We start from the raw sequence: 22,406 nt of genomic DNA on the forward strand, positions 1-22,406 counted from the left end.
GAAGATTTTTAGAAGTCCACAGCTGGAGCCTGAAGCCTCGTACACAGCAGACACAAGGCACCTAGCTACTCTTCCCTTACTTTTTTTCAAGTTATTGTTTCCTATCCAAAAAAAACTCCAAACCCCCTCAAAAACCCCCAACAAAAGCAAAAGAGTAAAACAAAAACCCCAAACAATACAAAATAAAAACCTTGAAACAAACCAAAACCACCCAAACAGAACAAACCACCACCCTCTCCCCTGAAAAAAGCATCTCCAAATAAACTGCATGGGCAGCTCTCTAAGATTGTTACTTCAACTCATCTGTACACTTACTGGCTTTGAAGCTTCTATTTGTTCCATTCTCAGAACAGACTGAAAGAGCTGTTCCTTTTTAGATTAATTACTCCTAGTTTTTAAGACTGATTCTTTCAGTTTTGTGAAACCGAATTTTTTAAAAACATGTTTGCTACTGATGCTTGACATCTTGTTTGAAATGCAGTGCTAATTTCTAGGATCCATTTATTCCCAAAGACTGAAAGGGATTTTCATGAAGGCTGAGAATACATGTTCTGTCTTCAAAATGGAAGCCACAGTTACAGAAATTGACACCACAGAATGTAGGTTTACTGATCTTGCATGTCTTCCTACCATTCTCTACCAAGACCACATACCAAGTTCTAAAATGAGTCATCCTGCAGGTCACTTCCAGATAACCATCAAAAGTCAGATTACATTTAGCACTCAAGGGAGAAAAGTATGGAACAGCTCTGTCATGTAGACAAACTGTTCTTCAGCTATGTCCCACCTGCTACCACTAGCTCTGGTACAGACTTGTTAGATCTTGTCTATTTGATTAGTGTTTTTCCAGGACTGCAATCCAACCCAGACTGACAGACATTAAAGACAGGTCCTACTGGCACAGAACAGCCCCACTCATCTCAACAGTCTGTCAGTTTGTGTACGATAGCTGAAATTTTCCTGTTCATTGCACTTCTCCCAACACTTTCTTTCTTCATAAAAGAATACTCTACTTGACAATCTTGAAGGTATGGTAACACACTAGAAGGATGCACTAGATTTAGAATCACAACATGTAGAGGCTTCCTTTGCTTTAATTGATAAAGTGCTTAGTACTCAGCTTCAGAAATACGTATTTTAATAGAGAACATAGTAGATTCTCAAAGCCATCAAAACGAGGGAAAAACACAAGAAAGCAATTTAGAAAATGCTGTGGATGTAAATTTTTTCAGATGGGCATAGCGAATTCTAATCAACTGTTTCCTGCCTCCACTAAGAATAACTAATGTTAATGCATTATGCCCTTGTATCCTAAAAGTTACCAGCTGCTTGCTTTTCATATACTTCAAATAGTAAGTCACACAATGCTTTTTTATGAGAAATAGTAACCTACAGGAGCAGAAGACTCATCTGCTTGTACTTCAATAGGGAAGCAGATGGACACAAACAGCAAATTTTTCCATCCTGTTTTTTTGTCTTAGATCAACAATAAATCTGGTGTCAACCATCAACTTTGCAGAGAATACTCAGCCTAGCTACCAGTGACTTCTCTGTATCACATCTGATTTCAAAAACCACCTTCCTCGCTAGGAGACCAGCCAGAACTCCCATTTTAACTTTTTTCAACTCAGACAATTTTTGCGTTCTTTTGCCAAGCTTATCTTCCACACAGCTCTAACACCAGCTGTCTAGTGACACCCAGCACCTCTTAGCAGTATTCCTACCCCAATCTAGGGTAAAACATTACTGCAATGAATGAAAACAACTCATACAGTCTTTAATCAGGCTAAAAATCAAGTGTCACCAATCAAGTTTTGCTTTTATTCACAAAGACAGAAATTTGCAACAAACCAGACATACCTCATAATTAAAATATTTAACAAGGATTAAATCCTGAGACAGCAGAAGTTATTGCTTCACTTAAAGTTTCAGAAATTGCCAACAGGCATTTTTATATTTTTGGCTCCCAGTATGAATTCTTCACACAGTATTTTCAAAGCTTTAAATCAAAGGCAAAACACAAAAAACTGAGGAAGGTGGTAAATATCAGTGCAGCTTTAGTTAACTAGCTGTGCATCAGCTAGAGTACAGTACAACATATTTGTTGAGATTCAAGACACAGGAGTTTCAGTTCGTAATTCTGATTTTCAAATCATTAATAGCACTTTCAAATTATATAGGGATTGTACTGTCAAATCAAATACAATCGAGTGATGATTAATGCACATTAATGTATAAACCCACAGGTTTTAAAATACTGATGGCCAGTTCATTATGATTACAGTAATTAAACCTCTTACCCTAGTCCATGAGTAAGTGACAATCTTTGTTAATGTCCTTGCAACCAATGACACTGGTTCCTTCCACTATTACACAGAACTACAGAACAACCCAGAGGAAAAAATACCTAACTGGAGAGTTGTTATCCATCACAGCTCACACAAAATTAACTGTCACACTATTTTCTTTCATGTGCTCTGCAAACTTACCAGTGCTAGCATGTTTCTACTTGAGATGATGATGCCGGCACAAAATCTGCTCTGCGTGACATTAGGCAATACTCATGAGGTTAAAAAAAACCACTTAAATTTGTAGTGTGGTAATGATATAGTCAAATGTTTTATATGTAATTTGTCAAAAAACATGGAAGTTCCTTCAAATACACTAGGTTCTTTGAATTTCAGAAATTACCCTTAACTGTAAACCACTGTACTAAAAAAACCCCAAAACCTGGTAAGTATAAAAAAAGAGGTCAGTAGCTCCTGACTTCAAAGCTTGTCAATTAAAATTGGAAGATACTCTAAAACACAGCCATTTATAAAACCCATCCTATGAAAATAAAATAAGAGCAATCCAGAATATTAGATAGCTTTTCAAGATTACTCTTTTAGGTACTTTTCCTTATGGAAAGGAAACCTTATTTTAAGAAATAGTAAAATGTATTAGCAAGTGCAATACTGACACACTACCAAGAGTTTCTCCAGAGGAGATACCAAAATTAGCCAATTCTAGTAAATTGGAAGGTAACCTAAAATTTAGAGTAGATTAATTATAAGACATCCACTTACAGGACTGCGGACTTAGCATTCTTACACATGAGAGAGCAAGTCACATGCTCATGTGCTGATAGTGAAAGATCCCAATAGGAACAAAACCACAAGATGGTAGTTAGGCTGAACTCAGCCACTCATGCTGTAACACCAAAGAGACAGGAAAAGGGGCAGAACTAAGTTTTTTAACAGAAACATACAATTTTGATAAACAATTACCACATTCCATCGTAATATTGGTTTCTCTGCATTGTGCATTTGCCAAGGACTCAATGCAACTTCCATGAGTACCACAGCTTTGAGTGACTTCTTCCAGTGACAAAAGTAATGCTCAGGACTTTGCCACCTCTGCCCTGCTCCCACAGGAACAGGTGGAGATCAGACTTGAACAGGACGGATAGGACTGGTAGGTGGTACTCCATGTATCAGTGAAGTACAATTTTACATAGCATCAAAATAATTCCATAAAGCCCTTCCATTACAATTGCCAGCATTTATTATGCTAATACTACCTCATCAAGTGCAGTTTTCATTTTAAGAATCCCACTAGCCAAACTGCCACTTCAGTGGAAGAGCCAAGGTGAACTGCATTCAGAAAAGTATCATTATATCCCCAAGACAGCAGTAGTCTTTAAATAGTCAAACTGCCAAAGAAACACCATTTGCTGAAGTATTTTAAATTCTTGCTGAAGTCTCTGGCATCTCGTTAGAAAGTGCTTGCCACAAGGGCATTCTGCAATAGAAATAACCCTATTAGCCCTGCAGCATTGCTGTCAAAATTAAAAGACAAAAAGGTCATAAGTACAGGACCAGCCAGAAGAAAATGTCCAGTTTGGAAACCTCTCCAGTAAGGCATAGAGTTGAGGTGACTTTTGATCTTCCCCAAAAAAGTAATGTGCTGCTATGGCAAGGGAAACTATTCCATCAGAATGCTTTTCTGGGACCTGAAAGTGAGAAAAGGAAAACACAGTCTTTATGATTGTTCATGACTTTTCAGCATGAGATCAATTCAGATGCACTTTTCTGCCGACAGTTTCTATGCAACAAAATCCATCCTGAGGTTCTGTGTCCTACGTTAAAACATTTCCTATCTTCAGCATATCAGTCTGATTACGTGATGAGTTCAATTTGAAATGAACTGACAACCAGATGTTTATATCACAGTGTCTCTGATGTGTTATTACACACTTCCATGTGCTCCAACTTAAATGTTTGTATCTGTCTGTTTTGCTGACAAATCAAGATATGGACTCCAACACACTCTTTACACTGATCCTTCTATGGCAAATCCTGAAGATACACAGCCTCTTTCTGCCTAGCTTTGCCACTATCAGTCTTGCAAAGCTTGTCACACCTGAGACTCCAGTCTGCTTTATCAAGTACCCTATGAGGATTATTTGTGTTTAGACTGCCTGGTGCAAGAAGGAAAAAGGAACTTTCTGAATTTTCAAGGATACTTGTAATATTTATCGAAGGATAAGACACTGTTAAACCTGTAGTAAAAACATACAGGTCTGCAAAAACTTATTCCAAAAACTTATTCAGCTGGAAGCCTTGCTTCCAGCTGAAAATAATGTAAAAGAAACTTCAGAAAAAAAAGTTTTTACAACTCTGTTCAGCTTCAAGACAGGTAAATTTTCCACCAAGGACTCTGTAATTTCCCAACACCAATCAAACAAGACAAGAGAAAAGGAAAGGGAACTACTCATAATAATAAAAATAAACTCTGAAGTAACAGTAGTAAAGATAAAACTTCACATACTTTGAGGAAAAGATTGGAGAAATCAAAACTTATGATCAAAGACCATGCAGACAAGAAAAGTATTTTTCCCTTGGCTGTTTGTCAAGTTGGCAGACTACTCACAGAAAATACATGGGAACTGATCTAGACAGCTGACATATGAAAAGAGGGATACTAGAATTAAGATCTGCCACATAAAACAAAGCTTTAGGAAGTTGCTGTGACATTTTTCACACCAGAATGCAGCCACGGTGGCAAGAGGGCGGACCAAGGCATCACCAGGTTTCCAGCAGTGCCGCACTCACCGTCAGTTCCACCCAGAAGTGCCAGGGAGCAGCATGCAGCCCGTGGGAGTAGAATACAAAGTAGTCTCCCCCAACGCTGGGGACCGGCATTCCATCTCCGAGGGACCAGCGGGACAGCGCCGACCCCGCGCGTGGCCGCACGTACAGGGACATGTGGCTCGGGCCTGTGGGGACAGAGATGTGTGTCCACACGGATCCATGGGCAGAGACACAATAACCACCTGCTTTCCCACGGAACAGCATGTCATCCTTGAGCTACTACTCATGTCTTCTAAAGCATGACAGAAGTGTCTTCTCTACAGAAGATGCTTCAATATTTTCTAAGCATTGGGATAAGTGAGATGATGTAACAGAGGAATACAGGACATTTTATAATAAATATAATAGAGTCACACACATACTAACATGCGAAGTGCTACAAGATCAAGTTTAGAAAGGACCTGTGTAAAACAATCAAGACTAATTCAAGACAGATGAGGTTATCAGGTTATTAGAAGTAAGAACAGCAAGACACCACTCACAGCTTCTACTGTGCTGTGAAACTGAATTAATTCATACTAATCTCAGAAAGTTCACTGTATCTTGGGAATGGCACTAGAACCCACAGTACTGGAGTCAAAGCCTGATTTATTAAGGGCATAAACACAAATCATAAAATAAAAGCTTCAGTCACTCACCAGATACTTCAAAGCTTAACCTCACAGAATTCCAGGGCATCGGCTTCTTGGACAGAAGTTTAAACTGAATGGGACTTCTTGGCAAAATTTCTGGAGCAGGAAGATACCAGTTTTTCCTGTGGAGAAAAAAATAGTTTCAAGTTACTCTCAATGCAATACCCTGATGTACTAAACATCAGCAGACAAGAAGTTTCTCTACAGTACAGATAGATGACTGTGCTGCTATTACATGAAATATTCAAAAAGTGCTGATGCTAGCAGAAGGCAGGTAAAATCAGCCAGACAAATATTTAAAGGGCATATTAACAGAAAAATAGTCAGCACTGTATCAATTCATTACCTTCATCTGCCTTAAATTACAAAACAAATGAGTGAGAGTATTTTCACCTTCAAATGGCTGAACTTTTGTTCTCAAGATTCCTGAGGTGTGAGAAATAGCAACAGCAGCTGATTTCCTTCTGTGGAGAGCTGCTACTCTAGACATCCTCTGCTGTCAGCTGCGGTGAAGGAAGGGAAGAAGAGAGGAGACATACATCCTCCTACTCTGATCTGCCCTTTAGGGGCCCCCCTTCACCTTTTTCTCCACTGGTGCTTACATCTGTTTTCCACACATAATTTCTGCAGCTCCTGCAGCAGACCCATAAATCTCTTGCAGAACTGTGTCAGAAGACAAAGCATCTAGGCAGAAGTTTGTCCTCTGAAGAGGAAGGATTATTTACTTTTAGACCAAGATTATCCTTTGTTTTTCTTCCCTTACATAAGCAAAATTGCATAAATGACCCCTGTACTTTGCAGTAAAGTGCTCAAATGAAGCAGAGTTCACACGAACCGGAACATGAAATGCACTGGCAGAATCCAAGGAAGGCCACAGAAGGGAGCTTGCTCCTCACATGGAGTTCTGATGGTGTCATTGATTTCAGGTACATGGGGAGTTATGTGAGATATTCCATTATAATCAAACCCATTAATCCATATACCAGAGTCACTTTTAATCACATTTCCATCTAGATCATGAAATCTTCTGCTTGTGTGCTAGAAAAAAAGAAACAAACACAGAAAGATAATGGAGCCTCTGGAGTTTCCAAGAGTCAGAGGTGATTCTGAAATAACCTTCCTGTGAATCCTTAAGGTCTACTGCGTTTTCAGTAGACCTTTCAGCACTGAACATGTATCTGAGTATTTATGAATAAAAATGCAAGAATTATTCAGATAAGAAACATACCACAAAAACACAATCAGAAGATGACCACTTTAGTTCACCTCAAAGCACATCCACTTTTTAAATTACCATTGCTTACACAATTCACCCATTTAAAACCCCCTAAAACCCCCTGCTCTTCTGACACAGATGAGCTGAACAGAGAGTGGACAAGGGAAACAAGAGCAACTGCTTCAAATTGAGGAATAATCATTAGAGGTTTAAACCAAAAAAGAAAGGGAATATTAAGCATTGAAAAAAACCAAACACTCCTGCAACCAAAAGGAGCAATACAACATGCAAAGCTTTTCTTACCTGGAGAAAGACTCGCTTAGGCTTTGGGTTAGCTGCATCAGAACTGTAAGGAAAGAAGATTCCACTACAAACGAGAATCAGAGTGACTACAAACACAGTAGTTAAAGTTACTAGTGTCGTTTTGGTACTTTTGACAAGGTAAATGAAGTTAATCTAGAGAATAAAAAAACAGTCCAGTTACAAAACTGCAACATTTGTATCTAAGACACTATTTGTATAATTCTAAAATTCAATTATGAAACTGAAGGTACATTATGAAAACGTAATTGCAAGTACTGCCTCATACAAGACACTTCTTTTTAATCTCAGTATTTAAAACTAGGGTTTTTAAGATTATTTCTTTTTTACGGAAAAGGAATAAAGTAAGTACTTCCTGGAGCTTTCAAAACTTTCCTATTTTTAAAACAACTGCCGACAAAAGAAAAGCCCAACAGAACCTTTCCAGGTTCTATGGCAGCAGAAAAAGCCTACAAACTTGAGTATTCTTTCTGAAGTTTGTACATGTATTTTTCAGCCATACATTACATCTAAAATGAACCTCTGCTCAAAATTCAGCATTACATTTTGTATTTTATATCATGTTATGCATTTTACTACATCATCATCGAGCAATATAAGCTCTGCTTCAATGACCTTTCTTCTACTAACAAAAAACATGAAATCTTTGACAGATCTTCTAGAACTTTCCTTTTAAGAAACTGACATTTAATATACTGTCAAAATATCACTAGCTTCTAGTATTAATTAAAAAACTCATCTTATGCTAAACTATAGAGGAGAAAGTAGTTTAAGGGTTTTAAACAACATTTACAAAATCTACTTACAAAATAGGAAGACAGGATCATAGTGAAGATCACAATAAATCCTGCCAACACCATATCTGGTGGAATTTCTGAACCACTTCGTCCCATGACAGGTGTAAACATTTCAAACACAGTCCAACTAAGATACAGCATATACAGGTAGGGAACAAACATCCCCAGCATGTACATCACAATAAACTTCATTGTGGCACCTATACAGAACAGGAAAAAAAACCAAAAAAGTAAAAGCTTAAAAGGACATAAACACACATCTCTACTAATATATCCACAAGGATATATTGCTGCCAAGGCCCAAGACACAACACCAGTCCTCATCCCTGACACCGGATATGGAAAGGAGATCTCATTTTGCACAGCCAACACCATTGTAATTATAATGTATAATTTTCAAATCCACCACAAAATTAATTCTGCTTTACAAGAAAAATGCAAGCAATTTCCTGTCCCAAGTATTCTTTAAATATTACAAGATTTTTACGAACCTTTACTGTTCAACAAAATCCTGATCACTTATTAATATACTCACATACAGTTATTTTAGCCTGAGACAGAGGATGTTTTTCAGTGTATTTTTTAAAAGCTTCTCACACTTTCAAACTGCCTCTAGTTCAAGAACACTTCTTTCATTACAAAAATGTGATTTAGTTAATTTGACTACTCAAAGTCAATGTTTGCAATCTTTTTGTTTAAATAAGAGTAGGGGTACAAGTTTTGAAACACAATTTCTGCCCCTCAAAACCCATACCTTTTTGGCTGAATTCCTTGTGGATCATCAGCTTAGTGAGTAAAGGAAATGCTACCCATAACGTACAAATGAATGCTGAACAAAGGCCCATCTGAGTCATCACAGCCAATGCTATTGACCAAATCATCAATGAGGCATCAAAAAAAACATCTCCCAGGTACTGCTCATTCACATTCTGTAGCAAAAAGTAAATACATTTCATTACTGTGCACATTCCATACATCCCATTTAATGAGAACACACAGAAAAATCCATATTCCTTGTATATAACTGTTTTCCTTGGGCAAAACAATTTTAACAAGCATCATCTCACCATTCTCTTACCATACAGAATTATTGATGACAGTATATTTTTTTATTAGTTTTCTAAATCTGCTGACATAACTTGAAAAAGAGATTACATAGGCTGGGAAAGGAGGAGGAAGGGAATGCACAAATGACCACACAAAAGAATACACAAAGCTAGTGTTTTAGGAAAAGAGGATCTTTTTTAAAAAAATGTAACACAGCACATTCAAAAACTACATAATACTTACGAGTGAAAAAAATTATCTGGACATCCTGAGAATGTAAATTTGTTTTTGAACAGCTGTTAACAGACTTCTTACACAAGCACTGTTATTAGTGCACAAATTTTATACCACTTTAGGTGACTCTCTTAGGTAATGCCCAAGCTGTCACTTCAGGAATCTGATTATTAAAATATGTTACTTGTTTTGAATAAAAGATATCATAGCTGAGACAATACCAGATGTGTTTCAGGAGAAATAAAAAAAAGAATAAATTTAACCATCAAAAACGTGATTTGCTTTGGTTTTGGGTTTGTATTTTAATTTACATGGGCAATATAAGTGTTTGCAGTGCATGACTCCTAACTGCAAATCCTGCTAGTAGCAAGAGGAACTGTTTGCATGATCAATGGTTATAAGAAAGCACCTACTTGTTTCGGGGTGAGAATTAAAAAACAGAGGAGAGTGAAGAAACATTCAAGTTGCCAAACCTATTTCAAAACATAAAGCTTATCAACTCATAAGCTGTTGAGCCATGAACAGGCACTGCCTCTGATAGCCAAGGAAGAGACTGGCTTCCAAAACTTTTACACAACTTTTAAGTCAAATTCAAGTTACAGAAGCAACATTAACTGTACAGTGTGGTGCAAGCTACAGCATGCAATGCTTCTGATTTTCAGATGGTTGATCTGATGATTAGGCAATGAAGTAGATACAGAGCCTGCAATGTCTTAACAGCTAATGAAAGTATAAGCCAGCTCATCCAGAAGACTGGAAAATGGTAACATTGCATCTATTTTATAAATGGCTCTTCTTTTCCACAAAGGGAAAACACCAAATACATGTATTTGGCAACATACGCGTACCAGTTAACACTCCCCTTCCCCAAAAATTTTCTAAAAACCCCACTGCCACAGAGAAAGACATGATGGATCCACTCTGAACGATCAATGGCATGAAGTTCTTAAAACGTTTTCAAACATTTGTATTTGGCTGACAACTAAGGCTCCTTAATTTGCTTATCCAAAACCCACCCAAATGGCTGAGATTGTAAGTAACTGCAAGCTGAATGACTAAATATTACTGCACCTAAAACCTCAACCTAGCACGCCTGAGTAGTCAACTTCTGGCCTGGAAGAGTTTAATCTATCAGATACCCCAAAACTATTTGTATTTAACACAAAACCATGTGGTACTGTTATTATCTATAATTATGAAATCATTACACAAGTTAAATTGCATTGATCAGTCCATAAAAAAGAATATTAAGCAAAACAGGTAGACAGACAGTAATCACGACAAATGACAGCAATCCTCACTGAGCCTCTTGGGGCCTAAGTAAATTTTATCGCAGAGAAGAATAGAGACAACAAAGAGCTCTGTTCCATCTCCAGCTGTGGTCAAAACAACTATAAATCAGAAAAATCACAGAATTGTTTAGGTTGAAAAATACCTTTGAGATCATTTGATCTAAGCTTTACACTGCCAATGCTACTGGTAAATCATGTCCCTCAATGACACATCTAGACATCTTTTAAATACGTCTGGTGACCCAACCCTTTCCTTGGGCAGTCTGTTTTGGAGCTTGATAATCCTTTCCATAAAGAAATGTCTCTTGAACCTTCCCTGGCATAACTTGCCATTTCCTCTTACCCTGCTGCTTGTTGCCTGAGAGAAGAAACCAAGCCCCACCTGGCTACACCCTCTTTTCAGGCAACTGTAGAGAGTGGTAAGGTCCCCCCGAGTTTCCTTTTCTCCACCCTAAACAGCCCAAGCTCCCTCAACTGTTCCTTACAGGACTTGTGCTCCAGACCCTTCTCCAGCCTCACTGCCCTTTCTCTGGACATGGTCCAGCACCTCTGTGTCTTTCCTGTACTGAGGGGCCCAGAACTGAACACAGGATTTGAAGTGTGGTCTCACCCGTGCCAAGTACAATCCCTGTACTTTGTCGTTTGTACAAGCGACAACCCCTGCCCTGCTCCTGCTGGCCACACTATTGCTGGCACAGGCCAGGATGCCATTGGCCTCCTTGGCCACCTGGGCACTGCTGGCTCCTGTTCAGCTGCTGTCACCAGCACCCCCAGGGCCTTTTCCTCTGGGCAGCTTTCCAGCCACTCTGCCCCAGCCTGTGGCACTGCCTGGGGCTGTTGTGACCCAAGATACAAAGGCTCCTGCCTTTTTTCAAAAACATCTCCTAAAGGTCAAAGCTTCCTTAAATCATACAGCTCTTGCCTCTCTGAGTTAGCAGAACAATCCCTATGTTTAGATGAAGCAATTTTTTACAGTGACATTTTAAATAATGGAAACTTTTTGCCATTTTTTTTAACCAACTCAAAAGGTAGGTCCTCCACAGATTAAACACCTCATTGCCCTTCAACAATAACAACAAAGACTTGCCTACCTTGTAGAAGAATTTCTTGGCTAGCATGTGCACAAGAATGAGTTTAGCTGCAGCTGCAGTGCCATAAAGAGACACAGAAACATAGAAATGGGTGTACCAAGAAAGAGCCCTCCCAATGATGGAGACAAACATTGCCACCATTAGGACTGCCACCAGTGTGCACACCCAGCTCGTCAAGGTTAAGCTGAAGGCAGTCAGTAACTTCTTCAGGTTATGAACAGCTAAGAAGAAAAAAAGTTTCATTCAACACTTGTGTATTCTACTGCAGACTATCATCAAAATTTTAATTACCCCATAGTGTAACTAATGACCAAAATATCTGTGAAGATATTTTAACAGCATAGGTTGCATCACTTAGCCTATTTCTTTGCATGTGTATTTGCACACATTCCTGCTGCAAGGTTTGTTCCCAGAATACTGGTGTATTTTGCAGATTACAGCATTCTTGATAGCAGAAATTTTTACTAGGGGACTGGTGGAGCTGTGGTTCCTCTTATACAAAGGAACGCAACAAGAAACCCAACAAAAAACGACAACAAAAACTCCAAGCAGAAAGAAACTCCCCCTCCCAAAAATACAAAATCAAGCCAAACAAACCACCAAAAAAAAAAACCCAAGTCCCCCTCCTCATTCCCAAAAAAAACCCCAACAACAAAAAAATTGAATTGTTTTTCCTGTAACATTTTCTTACTCCAAAAAGGATTTCTTGATTTTGAGGAGATGGGTGTGTTTTCTTAAGCCTTTTTTCTTTTAAACAGACATGTTCATCCACATACTAAGAAGGTCTAATTAGATTTAAGTTGGTTTATACTCTCTATTAAGCTTTTCTGTCATTTTCCCCAATTCTTTTGTTAGTTAGTCCTGTCTATAGACAGGTGTTGAAGAAACACAGTTATGACACCATATCTGAACTAACAAAATTAAAAAATTATATGGATACTAGGCAATTTTTTTTCAATTTCCAGATCTTTGAATGATTTCATTTTAATCTTCATGAAATGATAAGAGACAAAATCATGATTCATAATGCTAGACCCATGATTCATAATCTAGGCCTATCATATTCATTCATTATCATAAACATTCAGATGCAAGATTTAAACACAAAGTAACACCTGTGGCATGCTGCACACCTAAAATTTATTTCTGAGGTTCAACTAACCAGATGCTGTGATTGCCTGAACACTTTATGACCTACACTTTTGCATCTAGTAATTGCTATTTCTTAAACAGTAATGCAAATAAAAAAGAAAAAAAAGAACAAAAATCACCTAGACTTACCTCTGGGTTTTGGCTGTAATACTTTTTTGCTTAAATAAAAAAAAGCAACTGTTGCTGTAATATAGTTCATAATTGTGCCAACACGAGCAGGATAAGCCAGGACAAATAAACCAAGTATATCAAAGAACACAACATTTCCATGCCGATACTCAAAAGATTTAGCCAACTTTTCTGATGTAGCTAGGTATTTTAGGACAGCTAAAATATTGTCACCTATTAAAAGAACAGATACAAAATATAATTTTATCAACACACAGCATTTTTTATACAACCACTCTGAAAAGCTGTACAGAAATATCCTTAATGAAGACATGAATACACAAATACTTATTCTCAAACTGGTGTTTGACAGTACACACAGAATAGTATTTTCGTAAGTTATTCTATCCAGCTGTCAAAATAAGTATACTTGGGAAGTCTCATGAACTTAGACACCACCACAGTGAAGGCAACAGTCAGGCTTTCAGCCCATAAACTCTTCTTCACTTCTGGTATTTAGCACTGGACTTGAAGGCTAACCCATAGAAGAGTTTAGAATTTCCTAATCTTCCTCCTCTTCTCCTCACCACTAAGTGACCCCTCCAGGTTTCCATGACTATGAATTACCTGCCTTTCTTCCCCTACAGGACTGTAAAGACAAGGCCACTATTTTCCTTTGTAGCCTCCAGGCACCAATCACCTCTTCCTCTCACACAATACAACCAAAACACAGGTAAACAAATGAGAACAATCATTCTCAACTTTCATTTTGCTTTTACTACACCATTTGAAGTGCTTACTGGTTGTAAAGTCTGTCTTCTTTTTCTTTTTTTTCCTAAATCTGTGATACATTTAGTGGGACAAGTTCTACATAAAACCATCATGCCTACTAAAATCATCTTTCCAATAAGAATTTAGAAGTGTTACTTTTTAGCTACTTTCCTGTAGCTTAATTGATGCAAGGAAGTATTTAAAACCCTTATTCATGCTGGTCATCTAAGTTGGCCTCTATATAAACTTGACGAGTGAATTGTCAAAATCGTGGAGGCATTTGGATTACTCTAGCTTCTCCTGGGAAACTAAGGCTCTTAATAATTTTCAGTCTGAAAACAGCCTCCTATGAGCACAATCTGTTGTAGATTGTAGAAAATAAATCCTGTTTACCCAGTCAGTGTGCTACCATGTAAGTTTGACCACGGTCTGTCCTAAAACAAAAATCTGTGTTGGCAGATCAGTCTCTATGCCACCAACCTACCCAAAAGCTTCTGATGAGAAACATTAACCAATAATGAGACTTAGTGAGATAAATGGAACATGGAATGCTGAAGAGTCAGGTATCAGTGGATAGACAGTAACTTTGATTTGAAAGCGATTGTGGAATCAAATTAATGTCACTGGATGCTGATAAAGTTTATCCTCCCAGTTGACCAAATATATTTCCTTTTTATTTAAAAGATATGTATTCAGTTAATTCTTTCTTCTTGAGAACACAACCAACATGTACCTAATGTGTAATTAAAATTATTAATTTATCACTAAAGCAGTCTTACAGCAAAATGTTAAAGCAGCTACAATACAACTCTTCAATAAAGTATTGAATTTTTGAAATACCAACCTGCTCTCTGAATGGAATCTGTCAAAATTCTGTCTGATGTGTCATATTCTGTATGGTAAATGTAGCCATTTTCAATAAAAGCCAAATCTATTCCTACAGAAAGAGAAGCAGCATTTTTAAAATCTATGCAATCCTAAACCCCCAAAATAACTATGTGAAAGCCTCCAATATACTTCACAGAAAATGTTGCTCTACTTTGTAACCCAGTCATTATCCTTAGAGATGAACAGAATAGTCTTCTCTGTAGAAAGAAAGCTAACTGGATTTCCAGTGCCTTTAAAAGAGAACAACTTTAAAATATTTTAAAGCATCTGTCTTTTTGCATGCACCGATTCCCATGACATCTGTATGCCACTGGAGGAACACATGAAAACACTAGATCATCTCAGCTTCAGAAAATATGTACAGGGTGCTTGCCAAGTGTTTACTTGCACTTCACTAAATGTTCATGCTGAAAAGTAATAAAAAGCAGCACTGTGAAACTACAGAGCACCTTCTCAAAACACCAGGTGTGCTCTTTGTACTTCTAATGTGCAAGCAATTTTTCAGAGAGCCGGTCTGAAAATGCTTCATCTCAAAGTCCAAATAAGTTGTTCAAACAAACAAAGGTATTGACCAAAACCCAAAGGTTATTCTGCTTCATTAGTTATACATTCAGTGTATACCATTCACCTGTTCAGCTGCATATGCAAAAAGCTGCCACTTGCAATCTGAATTCTCACAGTTTTTGGCTAATTAGGTCTCAATTCTGAGAAACAAACCAAGTTTTTTACTTGTTTTTTTCCTATTGGTTTATAAAAAAGCACCCAGAGGTCAATGAGAAATCATTTACCATCCAGGTACAATTCTGAACAAAGAAGACATTGTACAAAATTAGCTACTCTATTTTCAGACTAGAAGTGTACTTTAGAACAGTACAGAACATGCCAGAACATCTGCTTTGTACTAACAATCAATTAAAAAATATCACTTTTCTTGAAAGTAACTCCAATGACAACCTGTCCTGGACAACAAGGACTTTACAGAAGTTTACAGTCTTTTGAAATGTGTCCACATTGAGTGAACATTTCACATTTCTTTCCCACTTTCATTCTCCACAAAAAGGATGGCAACCTGTAAACAGATCGGCAAAGCTAAAAAGCTTCTGTCCTATCCTTGATTATGGAAAAAAAACCAAAACCTGCCAAAACCCCCCTAAAACCAAATCCCCCAAACAAAACAACACCACCAGTAGGAAAAAAAACCAACCCACAACAACCAAACAAAACAAAAAAAAACGACCAAACAAAACAAAAAAAAACGACCAACAACAAAAAAATCCCAATCAAACAAAAACCAAGGGTAGTGAAAATGCATTAATGACTATGTCACTATCTCTAAAGAAGATGATTTTGGTTTTTCCATCAGATACAGACACTTAATTCCTGCAAGCAGTTTATTAACATCATGTACCAAAATGTTTCAAAATAGAATATTTGAGTACTGTTAATTCCTGGAGTACTTTCCTGATTTACGGGAAGCTTTTCTACCATGCAGTTCCTTTCTGGAAAACACCAGTTTTCCAGAAAGTCTAAAACATCCCTAACAAATGATACTATGCTTGTTTATTTATAAACAAACTCAATTTAAAAATTCTTTTCCTTGGAAAGGAACAGGGAAATTCCCTCACAATATGAGAGACAGACCAAATTTGACGATGTTCAACCACAGAACAGTGTCCTTGTTATAAATGTAATGTGTATTGACATGCCTTTTGATAACGTACCTGGAACATTGCCAAAATCCCTGTAGATACGGAAGTCTGTATCTGCTGGGATAATGCCACTCTGAAATATTTCCTGTGCCACCACAGAGGCAAAGGGATGTTTGGCTGCAACTACATATGCTTGCACCAACCAAGGGTTCTCAGGTCCTAACAAAAGATGAGCAGAAAATTCACTGCAAATATTTTTTTAAGTTGAGTTAGGATATGCATCCTCATGGTAATAAATAATGCAAAGTAACTCACTGGAGATTTAACACTGTTGCCCCACAGAGCATATAGTAAGTACAATTGTGTTGGATAAGTGACACACATTTGAGAGAAACAATTAGCTACACCTGAGGAATAAAAAAAACAAGCCACTGTTGACCTCCTGTGCTCAGTGGCAGAGCAGATAAGCCATGTCCCAAAAAGACCCAGCATTAATGAAGAAGTCACAACCTTTAGCCAAGCTTCCAATACATCAAGTATGTATCACATATCAATACTGTTGTTTAGAAAAATATCTCTCCCCCTAAAGCATTCAGTGTGAGTAAACAGCTTCAGTACAAGGAAGTCCACAGTCCAGCTAGGATGGGACACCGGTCTAACTGTAGCCTACAAAACACAGAAGTTCTGCTGGTTCCTCAGCATGAGATGGAGTACTACTGCCAACATCTTATTCCAAAGATTTTAAAAGAACTGCTGTGAAAAATAAACAGAACATACGAAAGTATGAGTATTAAGATACAGGTACTATTCAAATGTTTTCCTCCTTTTTACCTTGATGTCAAAGGGAAACACGACTTCTATTATTCTGCCCTCCACCGGCTTCCCACCCATGAAGTAACTTCTGTGGCACTGCTTTAGCCTGTAACTATCTAAAGACTGAGAACAACTTAATTGCTGCACAGGACTGGGAAAAAGGCACAGAGGTTTTCCTGTCTTTTGCTTATGAGTAATTTTCAATATTCCTTCAAGTCTGCATCATTTATTATCAAATTATCCTACTGTAGAAATTGGACACAATACAAGCTCATACCTGTTTGAAAAACAAGTTCTTTTCCTCCTACACCTGCTGCCTCCAGGTTAATAAAAGCTCTGACTGATTTGGCCCACTCATGTTGTGTAATGAAGCCATGACTAGCCTTGATGGGAAAACAAAAAAAATATAGGTCAAATATCTACCAGACAAGCCTAAATGTTATTTTCTATGATTCAAGAATGCATATAACTCAAGACTGCACAAGGCAGATACCACAAACAGATGCAGAAAATGCAAGTCTTCTACTAAAACTAATATAGAAAATATTCTTAATCCAACTACATTTTTCCCTTTGAAATCATACACATTTTCCTCAGAAAAGACAGGTAATCAGTGAATATTTCAAGAGACTAAACACAAACCATATCTTTCATTTGTTAAGTGTTTTAATATACTACTTTGATGTATAATTTATAATTTTGGCACATTCTCACCTGCAAAATATTTTCTTCTGCACCATTAAATAAGAATATGACAGCATGCTGCAGGGACTCTGATGATTTTGAAAGTGTGTTAAGTATTTCAAGCATCACTGCACAGCTAACAGCATCATCACTGGCACCTTAAAATAATCAGCAAAATAATAAGGCTTACAACTAATGCACAAATTCGCAACAAAGACAAGAGAGGAAAAATGGTTTATGCTATTTCAGTCAATATAACTGCAGTACAATTGTAATAAGCTTTAGTATATTTTCTGGTACTGCTTGTGCCCTCTGTCTATACAACTTGAAAGCAACAGCTGAAAGAAAAATTATGTTCAGAAGTTGAGCAAGTGAATTACAAGATATCAGATCCAATACTGCTCAAGAAAAGCAGACTAACCGGGTTACTAGGAAAGCAATGTGATCATTATCTACTTTCCTAAATACAAAGTGAACAAATAAGGATGTAATTTTCATTGACAACATTCTAGAATTTAAAAACACAAACATTCCCACACAAGTCACCCTAAAGCGTTCTACACTGTTACAATGCATTCAATTAGGATAAAACCTCTAACAGCTAACAGTGCAAAATAAAGGAATACCAGAAATCACATCTTTAAAATCATCCAATGGTATGAATTAAAACAAAAGATTTTCATCATCAGATGCTTTTCACCACCCTTCTCTCTTTGCAAAATACCCTCTCACTCTAATCTCTGTTCTCTTTGAGCTTCTTATCCAACATTACAATCTCACACCTCCCATGCCCCACTGGTTTTTTATCTTGATTAAACATCCATCTTTTAGTCAAGCTGTCCAATTTTCCCACTTCCCTCACTTTGGTGGAAGCTTTAGCACCTCCCTATCCTGTTCTAATAAATAAAATTTGGGAGAAAACAGAAATCTAAACTTCATTCCTTTGGGCCTGGGTTGCTGACATGCACTGAGATGCTTACACTGGTATGGTCAGGTTTCACTTGCTAGCTGCTCAAAATGTTCAATTTACACATAAAAAAAAAAGAAGAGCAGCTTTTCTGAAGCTTGTCCCCAGGCAAAACTTAGGAAGTATCTGCTATGAAAACAACATATCCCTAATATAAACATAAATCTTACTCTAGATTTTAGCTTTACTTTATTGAATGGAATAAATAAAATTAAAATATTTCCAATACACCATTCTCTACCCTATTTCTCAGAAATTATGGCCATGTTCTGACAAAAGTTTTCCATAGATCACCACCCAAATACCTGATTTAAGGCCCTGACTGTCACAGGTTTTCACTAATTTCACAGAATATCACAGAGCATTCCGAGCTGGAGGGGACCTTAATTGCTGCCCAAGTTCATCAGGAGTCTGCTCTTAGCCACACTGAGTTCTTTCATTTAAAATGCTGTATTGAAAACTCAGCAGACACGTATAGTTTACAGTGACGTTAGTAATTTACCTGCCTTGCTGTGAGGCTAAGAAAAATAAAAGTTATTGGCTTCAAGACCCATACAGATTTACACCTGATAAAAGCAGACATGTTGCTGTCGATTATAACACAAACTTGCAGAGAAAATACACCCAGTACCACAACAAAACTGACAGGAGGTTGTAACAGATTTTACAGCAGGTATCAGTAAACTAAGTAAACCACATTATGTCTGCAATGATAATTTCAAGGATGTTTTTGCTGTCGAGTTTATCAGAAAAGAATCAAATAGGACATTTAAACTGAAGGCCAGTAAAATCAGAACAAGAGATATGTTTTAGGACTTTACAGTTTATGTTTTTTCTTTCACAGAAACTTTCTAAAATTAATGATTTACTCAGACTTGCTTCATGTGTTTTGTATATATATACACCACAAGCAGATTGTATTTTATCTAATTTTCAAATGTGTTACTCACTGATCTTTCAGTCATGCTGATTCTGGTTAAAAGCCCACCTTTCTGGTAATGAAAAAAGGGGCTGTAAGCAAATAGGTAAGAGAAATACAGGACAAGAGAAAACAAAAGGTTCTTGCTTAGGTAATGTGCAACTGGCATACTATGAAAACAAAAAAGCAGAGCAGCTCCTTGCTGCTATAAAGGGCTAGGCTGCTTTGTGATTAAGAACAAGCACACAGGCAGATTTCTAGCTCCTCTGCAGATTTCTGTAAAATCCTTTACAAACCACTCATCTTTTTGGCACCTCTGTGCAAGCTTGGTGAAATATTTCAGTGTCTGAGTAACTGTAAAGAAAATAACTGATGTAAACATAATCCTGTTTTATAACCCACAGAAACTGACACACAATTCACATAGGACATCAATATGAAAACAATTTTTCATTATCATAGTACTGTGTTTGTGAAATATTTTAAGTCTAGGTAGACATACGTAGACTAAACGTACAGTAGTTAGCATCTTTGCAGTTCCTCAACCACAGAGCATGTATAATAATCATGCATCTATTAAGCTTAATTTAGAAACTCACATTGTACAAATATGATTGAGGAGAAAGAAAAGTTCTGAATACTATTTACGGGCAGAAAAAGACAGAAGGAGTCCAGCAAAAGCTTTGTTTCTCCAGCTAATACTCAACTGTTTCCTTAATAATGAAGAATAGTCACATGTGCTAAAGAACAGAAGGTTCACTACCAAAAAAATAAAATATTGCGTGGGATGTAAATGAAGAAACTCCAGTAAAAGCCACATCACTGGTGAGTGCCACCTGTGGGTGTTTTCCAACTGTAATAAGAGGCACATACCTGTGGCTGAGTGTTACAACAAATTTTGTGGTTTAGATCCATACCTTCCTGGCTTTGTTAAACCCACAAATTTACAAAATAGTTTATATCCTTGCTGCAATAACAATTTAAGAGGATTAGATTTAAAAAATACAGAGAAGAGTAAGAGAAAAAAACAAGAGTAAGAGAGTACAAAACAATGTCAGTCAAACTAGCAGTAAAAGATACACATAACACCAAGGCAGCAGTACCCCAGCCTTAGATCACTACCGTCTTTTGAGGCAGAAGCTTTGAATGTGCAAAGAAAAAAAAGCTGGCATATCTTAAGCATATCAGACTGAAAATACGAGATACCAGCAAAAGGAGGGGAAAACAGACTTGTTAGTGAGAATGGGCATAGTCTCTGGCACAAAGCATCCTGTGAAAGGGAAATCAGGATTAAATCTGTACAGAAGTATGAAAATACCTGGACCATGGGTGGAAATAGCGCATGAACTATATGCATAAGCAGTGAATTATAAGAACAGATATAACCAAACTTTCCAGAAATCTAAATAAGCATCTGTAAATTGCTGCCTACCAGAAAGTGAGAGTGAAATCCTGAGTTTAACAGGATCAACCTGTCACTCTAATACAATGAATTTCACTGAGACCAAGTTGACTAGTTGACACATGCATTATTCTAACATGGCTACTTGGTAGGAGAAATCCATGAGCCAAGCTCGGCAGCTCACGTAACACACAAAAACATGAAACAAACACACAGACCTACCCGGGGTATTTGGTACGGAATCAAAGTGACAATTGGATAACACTGCATGCTCAGCTCCATTTCGAGGTTCCAGCTTCACTACCACATTGGTTATGTTTGCATAGTAACTAGTAAAACCTCCTAAAAAGTCAATGCTGAAGGAGCCTGTAGGCCTCTGTATGTCTACAGATATCTTGTGAGCATTTGTGCTTTCTCTTTCTATTCCCCTAATTTGTTCTAAGAGGTAGTTAACTGCAAGAACTTCATTTTCTGGACTTCCAACTGTTCTGGGCCCAATTGCTGTAATGTTGTCAAGATATCCCCTGTAAGACATAAATTAAAACTTAAGCATCAATACATTCAACATATAGCGTGTAACTCATCTACATCTGCACAATTTTCATATACGGTTCTATTTCAAAACTCAAGGTAAGGAGAAGGGGCTAAATCCAGTTAGATCATAATGGACATATAGCCCTGATCTTTACTCCGGACTCCTTATCTTAACTACTATGATATTAAGCCATTGGATTGGTTCTCTGGTCTGAACGTACCAATTCAAAAATTAACAGAATGGTGAATGGAGAAGCTAAAGACTTTACCTTTAGCGTGGTTCTGTATACTCTTTTCTGAATGTCTGAAAAGCACAGTTTTATCAAGACATTATACACCTGACGTTAACACTCTAAAACTGAAATTACACTGACAGTTTTAGTCTTCCCGACGCCTCGGTGACAAAACAACTGAAAATTTGCCAAGAGGCTTTCCGAGACACCGAACACTGACGCCAGACTACTAGAACTAAACTACGGGGGACGCGCTGTTCCATCAACTCCGAGCTCTCGCCAAGGCAGAGCACCGCATTACCCCTCTGCGAGGGACCGCCACCCATCCCGGCCGCCTCCCTCCCGGCGGCCCCGCCGTACCTGGCGCGGGAGGCGCTGAAGTCGCGGGGCCCGGCGAGGGCGGGTGAGCGGTTCAGCAGCTGCCGGTGCGACACCTGCGCCAGCGCCCGCAGCCCCAGCAAGTACAGCAGCACCAGAGGCGCCCCCCGCGCCTCGGGCAGCGGCAGCAGCGGCCGCCGCCC

At 37.9% G+C, this 22,406-nt stretch overlaps 1 protein-coding gene across 1 annotated transcript in view; it reads right to left on the reverse strand.

Annotated features, from left to right (window-relative positions):
* Positions 1-1,756: 1,756 nt before the first annotated feature.
* Positions 1,757-22,406, reverse strand: part of ERMP1 (endoplasmic reticulum metallopeptidase 1) — a 21,218-nt gene continuing 568 nt past the window's right edge. The window contains exons 2-16 of the mRNA XM_015652203.1: positions 22,246-22,406; positions 21,341-21,642; positions 17,861-17,988; positions 17,424-17,529; positions 16,406-16,552; positions 14,641-14,733; positions 13,047-13,259; positions 11,766-11,986; positions 8,856-9,030; positions 8,111-8,301; positions 7,287-7,439; positions 6,603-6,805; positions 5,774-5,889; positions 5,097-5,260; positions 1,757-3,994 (exon numbers count right to left, since the gene is read on the reverse strand). Coding sequence (XP_015507689.1) covers positions 3,830-3,994; positions 5,097-5,260; positions 5,774-5,889; positions 6,603-6,805; positions 7,287-7,439; positions 8,111-8,301; positions 8,856-9,030; positions 11,766-11,986; positions 13,047-13,259; positions 14,641-14,733; positions 16,406-16,552; positions 17,424-17,529; positions 17,861-17,988; positions 21,341-21,642; positions 22,246-22,406 — 2,538 coding nt within the window. The 3' untranslated portion in view covers positions 1,757-3,829. The remainder of the gene's footprint in view (positions 3,995-5,096; positions 5,261-5,773; positions 5,890-6,602; positions 6,806-7,286; positions 7,440-8,110; positions 8,302-8,855; positions 9,031-11,765; positions 11,987-13,046; positions 13,260-14,640; positions 14,734-16,405; positions 16,553-17,423; positions 17,530-17,860; positions 17,989-21,340; positions 21,643-22,245) is intronic.

Source organism: Parus major, chromosome Z (assembly GCF_001522545.3).
Source record: "Parus major isolate Abel chromosome Z, Parus_major1.1, whole genome shotgun sequence".
Classification (NCBI taxonomy): Eukaryota; Metazoa; Chordata; class Aves; order Passeriformes; family Paridae; genus Parus; species Parus major.